This window comes from Podarcis muralis, chromosome 7, assembly GCF_964188315.1.
Source record: "Podarcis muralis chromosome 7, rPodMur119.hap1.1, whole genome shotgun sequence".
NCBI lineage: Eukaryota > Metazoa > Chordata > Lepidosauria > Squamata > Lacertidae > Podarcis > Podarcis muralis.
Window position 1 is genome coordinate 33,572,275 of NC_135661.1, and position 12,050 is coordinate 33,584,324.

At 44.5% G+C, this 12,050-nt stretch overlaps 1 protein-coding gene across 1 annotated transcript; it reads right to left on the reverse strand.

The window, feature by feature from the left end:
- Positions 1-460: 460 nt before the first annotated feature.
- Positions 461-11,584, reverse strand: C7H16orf87 (chromosome 7 C16orf87 homolog). Its single transcript, XM_028740236.2, has 4 exons — positions 11,355-11,584; positions 4,375-4,468; positions 3,078-3,260; positions 461-1,167 (listed from the first exon to the last, which is right to left on the reverse strand). The coding sequence occupies exons 1-4, from the start codon at positions 11,418-11,420 to the stop codon at positions 1,049-1,051; spliced, it is 462 nt and encodes a 153-aa protein (XP_028596069.1). The 5' UTR covers positions 11,421-11,584; the 3' UTR covers positions 461-1,048.
- Between the last annotated feature and the right edge of the window lie 466 nt (positions 11,585-12,050).

Here is a 12,050-nt window from a genome sequence, read left to right on the forward strand (position 1 = left end):
TCAGTGGCCATGGAATGACTGTTGGAAGGGGCAGGCATAAAATTAAGAGGGGATGTAACAGAGTGTCCTCGAAAAGGCAGTGTGTCTTCTAGCCAGCTAGAAAGAGCACTGCATACTGTTGCCTTTTCTTGCAGGCCCAGCTGGCTCCCTCTATTTTCAATGTATGAGTGTTGTTGACTATGTATCCAAAATGGGACCATCTGCAGATAAGCTATGGAAATACTTCTATAAATAAAACAAGGTTTGCACAAGTGCAAAGCATCTCTATAAAAAACCTAAAACTCTTTTAGTCTTACAGCAAAAGTATGGGTCGTTCCCCCCCTCTCCACACGCTTCAAAGCTGCTGTTTTCGTCACATGTAGATGTATGCATATTTAATCAAACTAGTTTGATTCTGCAGCTGAGATTAAAAGGGGTGACAGTCCAACACAAATGCATCAATGCTTCTGGAAAAAAGAGGAATAATTGATTTTCACTTTATTGCCCATGTATCACATTTCTGCTCTGAGCACAAATGATCTATATGCTGACTTAAGAAGCGTTTATTCAGACTCTCTTAAACCGGAAGTAAAAACACGCTATGGCTCCCAGATCAATTCAGCAGATTAATAAAAACAAACACCAGAATATCGATTTATTAAGAAGTTAGCTTAACTATGTACATGTAAGCTTCAATAAAGCTGCAAAATCTGAACCCTATGGTGAAGGAGATTTAAATTAATTAAAACATTGCATTTTAATTGCAGAAGTGTTCAAAAGAACAGTTTTTAATAACTCTGTTGAGTTCTTCAAGATGCCACGTTCATCAGATTTCGATTTCTTCCCCCCCAAGCAAAGTGCTAGTCGTCTTCCTTCTTGACAATTAGCTGGAACAAGAAGTCTGCATGATCCAAACAGCAGCAGCCGCAGCAGAAGGTCAGCAAGGAAAAGAGACATACAGCCTTCACTAAGGCAGGCAGCAGCATTCCTTGCTGGAGAGGCCATCGACAGTTCGAAATCCACTGCCTGGCTTAAACACCATAGCATGCATAGGTCCTGGGCCAGGCAATCACAGAATAAGCCTCTGGTTGATTATTTTTCTGTTTATTTCTGCCAAGGCCACGGAAAATACGAAAGCCTTTTCGTCAGATAGGTTTGCATACATGTCAACTTCTTTCTCTTGTTTCTCTGCAGAGAAAGAAAAGGCATTACATGAGCCAAGTATTATTTCAACTACTTTTAAAAAGCGGGAATTGGACACGCAGACAAACACTCTTTTTGCTGTGTTGGTCTAAATATATTTAGCCACATTCTCCCCATGAAGAAAAACCGGCTTGTATAAAACCTGACAGCGGTCAATAATCGCTCTGTTGATTTAAGTCATGCAATTAATTATGCTATGCACTTTGCCAACATGAAGATTATGTGAAGACAGATACCGTCCTATAAAAGAATGACCCTATATAGGGTCATTTCAGTCATTCTAGTTATATACAGCCGTGTCGCATAGAGATAAAATGAACAGATTGTGACTCAAATGTATACACCATGAAAATAGAGGTTTTAACAGTTAATGTTATTAATGTGTCAGGCATTTTTAATCTATAATTTTCAAGGCTTTATTATGAAGTGAAAGTAACAACCAAGTATGAACTCTTTTTAAAATAAAAAAAACTGTACAAAACAAACAGGGTTCACAACCATTCTCATAAAATAAAGTATTCTCAAGAGACTACACATTGGATTAAAAAACCAACCAGATATACAGAAAAGACAAAACAACTGTTATGAACAACCATGATCGGCCTGTCATAAGAAACACAGCTGCCAAAGAGAGGCAGAATCCATAAGTTTAGTTTCACCCCAAGATCCCCTTAATTTATGAGCCAATTTTTCAGAAATGAGAACATTACTTTAATGAACCAAATAGTTAAAGAAAAACAGAAATTTTACCAAAACAGACCCCTGTAATTTTTGAGACAACCTAAACCTGAAGAAAGGAAAAGCTAGGAGGTATGCTTTAGGTGGCCGGGGGGAGGGGGCAGGATATATTACAAACTGCACTTCAAGTCGGAAATCTTTGAAGTGCTGTAACTCAGCAATTTCTTAGCAGGCTTTCTTTTATTTGTCCTACTTACTGCACTCACAATGGGAGCTCCCCATGGCAAATTATGACAGCTGGGACTGCCTTGATTTTATAATCATCATAATGGCTTCATTTGCATGCCACTGTAAGCCAAACTATGGCTTACCACAGACGGACATGTATGCAGGGTGCACAGGGCGACAACTATAGATGCTTCACTCCTCTCCCACTCCTGCTGCGCTGTGAGTTAAGACACGGCCTAGCTTAGCAACGCATCTGAACCTGTAGTTCGTTTGCGACATGCCAAGGAAAAAAGCATGGTTTGTTCAGAATGAGACAAGCCATGAGCCCAGGTTTGCACGAAACACTAAGCCAAAGCATGCCTAGTGTGGTGGCAGCAGTAGGACTTGAGGAAGAGCAAAACAGCCACAGTGGCACAAGCAGGCTGTCTCATTCACGACAAGCCACAGTTTACCACTGGCAAACCACATCAGTGTTTAAGCTTGATCCTCAGTGGTCCACTATATCTGACTGGTGGTTTGCTGTGGCCACCAGGATCCTGCCCTGTGCCAATGTGACTTTGCATTGTGCCTCACATGAGGCCGGTGACAGTATCCTGCTCCCCCACTCCCTGACCTGCCCAATCTAGGTTTGACACTGGAAATGGTGATGGGGTGTTTGATGTTTTGGCCTCTTCCATTCCCCACCCAGTGATTATCTCTGCAAGTAAGAGGCAGCCTCAGAAGCAAAGGTTGGGTAGGTTCACAAGGCAGCCCTGTAAGCATAGCTTATAAAACTAATTTCCTCAGAAGGAAGGATGTTTGCCTTCCCTACCACAACAGTCCCCAGTCCGTTTGACCAAAATGAGGAAATCATCACAAAGGCAAAAACGAAGCTCCCCTCCCCTTCTTCCTCGTGTGTGTGGGGGGGAAAGAAACTCACAGACCCTCACATGCTTGTGGCCTCTACAGCATGCTAAGATCAGCAAGCAGCAGCTCTTTGCCTTTTATACCTCTTTCCTCCTCGTGTTTTTTCGCTGAGGTGGTCTTTGGTCGTCCTCTTCCTCTTCTACTGTGATCCGAATGGCTGTTTGATCTGGATCTTCTCCTGTTTTCTAAATCTTTATTTACCACGGAGTTTATCCTCTCTCTTGTGACTCTCTCTGTCCGTCTCCTCTTAGCTTCACTTCTGCTTTCTGTTTCAACACATTATCACCACCATTATTATGATACTGTACATTTTAAGATCTGCTTCTCTGACATTGCTCAATGTGAGCCCTTTGACTCCACCATAGTGTTTCTCTGCACCACCCCAGCCTCTTCACCCAGCTTTTTTTAAAAGAGATATTATTCACAAAGCATAAATGTCAAAATGAAATTGCCTCTATAACCAGTGATGCTTTTCTTTCCAAATCCAATGCTTCAAAAGATCTCATAACCAAACAGATTCGCCTTTTCTTGCCACAATCCGCACAATGAATAATATCCAATTGCTGAACCAGAAAGAAAACAGGAGCAGAGGTGTACAGGAAGTAAGAGCAGCTTTTGCCAAGCTGGTGGCGCCCTCCAAACGCTTAGAACTACAATTCCCATCAGAAGGCTGATGGGAAACGCAGTCTAAAGCATCTGGAGGGCAACAGGTTGATGGAAAGTGGTTAGAAATCAAAAGGCAAGGAAGGAAGGAAGGAAGGAAGGAAGGAAGGAAGGAAGGAAGGAAGGAAGGAAGGAAAGAACTCATCAAACAGGCAGGAGTTGGCATAAATGAAAAGGAGTACAGTGGTACCTCGGGTTACATACGCTTCAGGTTACAGACCCTGCTAACCCAGAAATATTACCTTGGGTTAAGAACTTTGCTTCAGGATGAGAACAGAAATCGTGCAGTGGCGGCGCAGCGCCAGTGGGAGGCCCCATTAGCTAAAGTGGTGCTTCAGGTTAAGAACAGTTTCAGGTTAAAAACAGACCTCCAGAATGAATTAAGTTCTTAACCCAAGGTACCACTGTACAAGAGATACAGAAGAAAGTAGAGGAAGGAGGTAGGGAAAGGGTTGGGTAAACAAAGCCAGAGGCAGAAAACATTTCTGAACCTCTGTGTCAAAAGAAAACCCACATTTTGCCCAACTGATATGCCAGCAGCAGAATACCCATTACAGCACCTGGACAAAACAGATATTATATAGTAGAGATGTACAGCAGTCTTGGTCTGTGCCAGGAGCCAGCAGTAGAAGGTGGCACCCAGGGATATCCTTCCCCTTCAGCTGTACTCTTTTAAAACCACAACAGTATAAGCAAAGCCATCAAGTAGAAAAGTACCTGAGGACGGCAGCCTTTCAGAACGTTTAGCATGCAAGAGTTTTCGACTGATAAATATATAGCCGCACGGACAGGATTTGCATGCAACAGGAACCTGGAAGAGAGACAAAAGAGAAAAGGACTACATTTCAAAAGAACTGAGAAAAATCAAGTTAAAAACTGCCCCAGGACTGCACTGCTTAACACAGGAACATGAGAAGTTGCCTTACACCGAGTGAGGCCATGGGTCCATCTGTTGGAAAATCCATTACTGATCGAAGAAAGTACTTCTTCACGCAACACTCACTCCCACAGGAGGCAGGGATGGCCACCAACTTGGATGGCTTCAAAAGAGGATTAGACAAATTCATGCAGGAAAAGGCTATTGATGGCTACTGGCCCATGGTGACTCTGCTCTGCCCTCCACAGTAGCAGAAATGCTTCTGAATACCAGTTGCTGGAAACCACAGGAGGGAAGGGCGCTCTTGTGCTTAGCTCCTACTTGGTTGGCCACTGTGAGAACAGGATGTTGAACTAGATGGGCCACTGGCCCGATCCAGCAGCCCCTTAGGCCCTTATCTAGCACAGCCTTGTCTATATACTGACTGGCAGCAGCTCTCCGGGGATTCAGGCAGCCATATGCTAGGAACTGAACCCAGGATCTTTACCATGCAAGGATTATGCACTAGCACTGAGCTATAGCAATTTCCCCCATATATTTTAGAGTGCAATTAGGTGTGGTCCAAATGCTTATTCCAGCCCCCATTGACCATGACCATTGGGCCATGCTGGCTGTGACTGATGAGAGATTTCATCCAACAATATCTGGATTGCAACAGTTTGGGGAAGGCTGGCTGGTGGGGGGGGGGGAGGGAGGAGACAATCTCTTCAATTTTTTTAAATGGGTGAACACTCCAATGTTCAACTACCATCTATGGCTACACAGTCCAAGGAACAATTTTATGACGTCATCTGTGGTTTGTGCAGAATACCTGCTGGTGATACTGATACTTGGGCAGTTTAAGGTTGCAACTCCACTTTCCTGAGAGTAAGCCATATTGAACTCAGTGGGACTTCCTTTGAGTAGACAAGGACAAGGGCTGCGAGCACAGTGGTCAAGCATCCACTTTGAATGAAGGAGGCCCCAGGTTTGATCCCTGGCATCTCCAAGTACGGCTGGGAATGTCCTCCCTCTGAAACTCTGGGCAGCTGTTGCTGCTACTCAGTGTAGACCATACTGAGCTAGATGGACCAATGGCCCGGTTCAAAATGTAAGGCAACCTCCCCCCATGTTCCCAAGCATGGGATTCCACTGTAAATGATCTACTCAACTCATTCTGATTCATAAAGTCATTATCTTAACAATAAACGAACCGTGCAATAAAGAGGTTGTGCCACGGGAAATGTTAACAAAACAGCATCGTGGCAGAAGGACCTGCTGCCCAGTTATCACACCTGTTATTAACAAACCAGGTATTGATTACGTGTTCTACGTCTGGCACAACGAGCACATCGCGAATCTACGCCTGCCAGCTGCCATAGCGCTCGTCATTGTGCCTGCCGTTAGTCCTGATAAATTTTAATTTTTATTATATTTATTTATACCGAGCCCTTTCCCCAGACCGGGGCTGAAGGCGGCTTACAGGCAAAAAGTACAAAAACACAGATAAAATGGAAACCGCTAAAACAAAGAAAAAGTAATTAAGCAGTAATGGATTTGAAACAATATATTAAGAATGTATATTAAAAATACGTATTATAACAACAACCGTACCCCTTTCATTAAAAACATGGTATTTCAGATAGCTTTGCTAAAACAGCTTAGACCCAGGCTAAATCAGAATGAAACCTTGAAGCTGTCCCAACCCTTTCATGAGCTAATATTAGAAGAACAAATGGTATTCAGCCTCTGCATTTCTTTGAAAAGGGGCAAGAATATTCCTACTGTATGCATCACACTGAGTTATTAGTGCCACCAGAGGTAGGGCTCTGTTTCCTGTGCAACCCTACATGCAGATGCAAGTTTACGAGCAGACAGCCCTCATACAGCAGATTATTGCTCTTCCTGGGTTGTGCATTATCTGCCAAGGCTCTGCGTTATTCACAATGGGCCCCATTCATGATGAACTTGGAGGTAATTAATTGGATCAAAAAACCCCAAGGCAACCTTCATTGATAATCTCATTCACGTAATTTTTATGAATAAGCCCATTTGAAAAACAAAAATGAGAAAGGCATTCTTCCAGAACACCACTCACACGCAATCTTAAGACTGCAGTGGTATTTATTACTGCTGCTTCCCTTACAAGAGCCAGAAGTCATGGAGCTTCCACATCCAGTGAAGAAAACAGGAAGAAGCGTCCCACCCCCACAACAATTTTCAGAAGCAGTTTCCGAGGCAGCACAAAGTTGCTATTCAGAGAAAGGAAGGAGTTCCATTGCTCATGAAGCGATCTATGCTTGCATACAAAAAGGCTCGCTTCAGTGGAAACACTGATTCCTTAATCGACAACCGTCTATTCTGCCATTTCCAGGAAAACGTCAGCAACCCCTTTTAAGTTAACACCCTGCAGTTCTTTCGGTTGCATTGGCTAGTTTTGATTACAGCCTAGCATGCAGCTACGGTTATGAGCCTGACTAATATTAAAGCTTCTGTCATCATACAGAAGACACAAAATACATTTGCCACTCTCTCAAGAGATCCCCACGTGTGAATGGCCTTCTGTGCATTTTGGTATAATGTGGAGAGCGGTAACAGCACCACAGTACAATCCTAAACATGCTCATTCAGAAACAAGGACCTCTTCTTCCAGTGGGTCTTACACCTAGGCAGGCCTGTTTAGGACGGCAGCCTGAAAGATTTGCATTAGATCTATTATTGTAAATGTCAATGGGAAGCCTTCACTCAAAGCAGAGGCATGCTGAAATCAGCCTCGACGTAAAAACCTAATTATTGGAAATGCAGCTTCCTCCAAACAGCAGCAGACTGTCAGAATTAAGAAGATGCACACAACTCCAGGCACTCCTGGATGCAACTGTTAATTTGGATCTGTTTCAGCTTGGCCTAGTTTCAGTTCAGAAGCCATCTTGGGCACCCTGATTGATGACTTGTTAACCAGCAGGACAGAGGGAGTGTGCCCTGCCAATTTTCCTGGATCTCTCAGAGGCTTTTGATAACATCAGTCATGGCATCCTACCTGGCCATGACTAACTTGCATTCACCGATTTCAATGGGCCTACTCCGAATATTACTCAGTTAGATTTTGACCCTTTGGATAGGGAGTTGAAAAAACAGTGTTTGAGTGATCTTCCACCTCTCTGGAGGGCCCATTTCAGAATATGATACTAAAAGACTAGAATTCAGCTCTGTGGCATTCCCCTCCCACTTTTTACAACCACAGAATGAGATGTCTTCTGAAGGTGGGCGGCATTAATATTTTCACAATTCCCTCCCCTTTTTCTCATATTCACATGTCAGGAAGTGCCGAGTCATTCTCAGAATCAGTTGTGGACTGGATGTCAGCCAATAAACTAAAGCTCACCCTGACAACAAAGAACCTAAGAACAGTCTTCTGGATCAGGCCAATGGCCCATCTAGTCCAGTATCCTATTCTCATAGTGGCCAGCCAGGTGCCTCTTTTGGGAAACCTTCAAGCAGACTCTCTTCCTCTTGTTTCCGACAACTAGCCTTCGGACGCATTACTGCTGCCAACTGTGGCAGCACAACACCATGGCTAGTAGCCACTGAGAGCCCTCTTCTCCATGAATTTATTTGCCTAATTCTCTTTTAAAGCCATTCAAGGTTGTGGCCATCACGACCTCCTGTGGGACTTGCACAGTTTAACTACGTGCTGCATGAAGAAGTACTTCCTTTCAGTATTTGTCCTGATGTGCTGTCAAGAGATGGTTCATCTGTCCAACCTGTTTTCGATGGGGCTGCACTCCCATCAAGGATCAGGAATGCAGTCTCTGGTGACATTGGGTACCTTTCACCAATTGAGTTGGTGCACCAGCTTGCAACCCCACCTGGACAGCAACAGCCTGGCTACGGTTAGCCAAGCTCTGGCACTAACCTCCAGGTTAGGAGACCCTTATTCAACCTCACAGAGCTACAATTCCCTGGGGAGAAGGGCTGCTTCTTAAACCACTCTTGAGAATTGTATCTCCGTGAGGGCAATGGGGTCTCTCCTGTTAGGCAGGTTAGGCTGAGAGATTGTCAAACTGAGGTGCCGCTGCAAACCCTTTTATCAGGGTACTAACACAACACAGCATGTACGTAATATTAAAAAAATTACAGCCGTTAAATGACTAAGCAGCAAGCTGGCCGGGTGGTGTGTTTAAATGCTAAAGATCAGAAGCTGTTTTATAATAAGCTCTCTTTCTTTTTTTAGTTTCTGATTCTTCACAGCTGTGTGCCACTAGGCCTTGTGGGGGGGCGGTTTATTCGGCACAACTCTGCCAGAGCACGATGACTACCTCCCTATTACACATTCAGCAAACCCCCTCAGAACACGAAAAAGTGTGGTAAGAGTGAATGGAGCATATGGAAAGAACTGGAGCACAGGCAGAGACAGCAATAGCTATGCAGAATCCCCCACATTTGAGTCAGGCTCCTTCTTGGGCGGTAAGGACAGATTGCACAGAGCAAACTTCTTCCAAAGGCAATCTCTAGGATGGGAAAAAAGGAAACCGAGTTGGCCTGCTTTCACAAGGTTGAAGATCAAGACACAGACGCCAGACACAACTGCATAAACTCCAACATATCCAGAGACAGCTGTTTGTGATGCAGTAGTCTTAGAGGGTAAAATAAACTCTGAGCAGATTCTCACTGGGGCAAGCGAAACAAGGCCTTATAGGGCCACAAGATATCCCATAAGCTACTTACAAACTTGTACTCTCAGAATAACTTTTCCATGCTGTGTAAAATACACCCATCTGACAAAATAGGAACCCTTGCTTTGTGAGGAACTGCGTAGCATTGAGAAGTTGCATCAGGAAAATGCCATAATTAAAAGCAGCTCCACACTTTACATGGAAAATGTATCTGGTGATTCCTAAAGCATACGCATAAACTGGGGGAGAGAGGGAGCATCTAGGAAACCTGACTGAGACGGGTTTCCCCAAAGGGCATAATGAGGCCTTCAAAGACACGTCATCCACACATTACATGTTTGCTACAGTAAACACCCAGTTTACATGCAGCAACATGTTTGTCACATGAAGTGTGAAGCTAAAGCTAGTTAAGTAGTTTCAAACCCAGCTTAAACCCATTAAGCATTGTGGGGAGATGAATTGAACCAACAGATTTGAGTTTGAGTGATTCTGGGCCTACTCAGATCAACTAGATCAACTAAATCAACTTGAAGCTTAAAAGACGAATGCTACCATAATCCAATCAACAGTAATTAATGTGCCCAATAGAGAAACCAGGGGGCCCCAAGACCAAATCCCTACTGAGCTGTGGATGAGCTTAGACCAGTCAGTCTCTCTCAGCATAACCTACTTCACAGGGTTGTTGTGAGGATTAAATGTGGGGGGGGGGGGCTCACTGCACCCCTGAGCAACTTGGGGGAAATGAAAGATTGAAATTAATAAATCAGTAAATAAAAGGTCATAGTGGTAGCAACATGTACCAGCTCTGTCCAGACACATAACATTTCTAAGAGTCAACAACAGTGTTCTGCTAGTATTGACCCCCACCAAGGCAACTTCCAGTATTTTATAATCTCAGTTTTAAGGAGAAAATTGCAATAAGAATCCCCTCAAACAAAACAGATTAAGGACAGAGGAAAATGACAATTAAATATAGCATCTGGGGGTTGGAAAAAGAAAAACACAGGCTTCTTTCTTCAATATAATTAAAGTTTCTGTGTTATTTCAACAAGGTATGAAACGCACAATAATTTTTACCATACCAATGCTGTGGGGTATATAATTATTTGAGTCTCATGAACCTTTTCACCCAGCAGAATGAAGAACAGCCGATTCTCAACTGCAACACAAGGTGTCAAATGTAAGGATGTTTAGCCACTGAGTGACCTGGTCACAACAGTACCTGTGTGTATATATCTCCAGCTCAGACAAACAATAAATAGGGCAGCAGTGGGCTACATACAGTTGTAAAACCTCAAAACCTCTGCTACATCTTTTGAAAGGAATAGTGGCAGAGTCAAACTTGACTGATATAATCTCAAAACATGGGCAAGAACAAACACCATCATTTACAGGAAGTAGCACAGCAGTATTTTTAAAAGACTAAAATCAATATATGAGTGTACGTAAGTCTTCAGTCTCATTTTCAGCTCCTAAGGCTGCAATCTTATACATACTTCCCTGGGAATATGCCCTGATTAAATCAGTAAGACATTCTTCTGAGTAGATGTGCATAGGAGTGCACTGCCAATCCCTAATCCTGTTCATCAGGAAATATTAATATTGCAACTTCAACAGCCTTATTATTCTTCCATCTGTCACCTCTTCCAGATAACTCATCAAGAGAACATACTGAATGTATTTATTCAGAACACTCGCAGCGCCACAAAATTATATAGGGCAGGGGCTAAAAGCACAGGATTCCTTTATTTAAAGCTTCACAAGTCACCAATCCAAACCTCCTCTTGTCCTCTTGCCAAGGAACTGCAGCTGCCAACAATACAATGCAATGACATTTGCAGCAAATACTTTGGGGGGGGGTGTAAAGCAAAATATTTGTTTTTAAATGCATTCTACAAATGTAATAGAATTATTCAGTGCAGGATTTCAGGCTAAGACTTTTGCGGGGGGGGGGGGGAGGAGTGCCATCTTCGTCCTCGACATGCCTATGTGGGCATGCTATGCAATGCAATGAAACACACCTGGATGCTGGTAAGCTGTTAAACTCAGGATGGAGAAAAAGCACTTGGGGCATTTCGAGGAGTCCTCCTTTACCCACAACCTGAGCCAGGGAGGACGTGGTCCACGTTTTCGGGGCGATCTCCTTATTCACACTACTAAAGCCTTACCTGCTGGTCGCACTCTGGGCAGGACTTGGTGGCCATCTTCACTTTCTTGGCCCTGCCTGCAGACATGCTCCTTGCCTGGTCTCGCGCACAGCAGCAGATGCTACTTACTGCTCAGCTTGCAAAGGAGACACAGAGAGACCGAGAGCGAGCCGTCCCTCCCACCTGGATGGAACTAAGCCCTCGCGCCAATCACAGCCAGTAGCAGTCGTCGCCGCCGCCGCCGCGCGCGCGCGCCTGCCCACACTCACCCCTCCCTCCCCTTCTGTGCGCGCGCGCGCGGGCTGGACCTCCAAACCTCCGCCGGCGGCCCGACCACTGCCAAACCCTGGGGACGCTCGTGCGTGCGTGTGCGCGCGCGCGGGCACAACGGAGGCTTTTCAAAGCCGAAACAGGAAACCGTTTTCCTTCCAAAAGCCACACCTCTTTATCAGTTGCGAGAGGTAACGGGGCGGAGCTTGTGAAACGACAAGCCTCGTTTTCACTCTGGGATTGGTGGAATTAGATATGAAAGACGGCGGCGAGGGTGGGGGCAAGAGGGGAGGGCGGGAGAGTCGCCTCAGTGACGGTTTGGGGGTTGATGGAGCAGAAGGGGAGGGGATACGCCTGAGGAGGGAAAGGCGGGAAATACATCAAATAAAAGCAGGCACGGATTAGAAACGGGGGAGAAAGGGACGACGACGACTTTTTTTTTTAAAA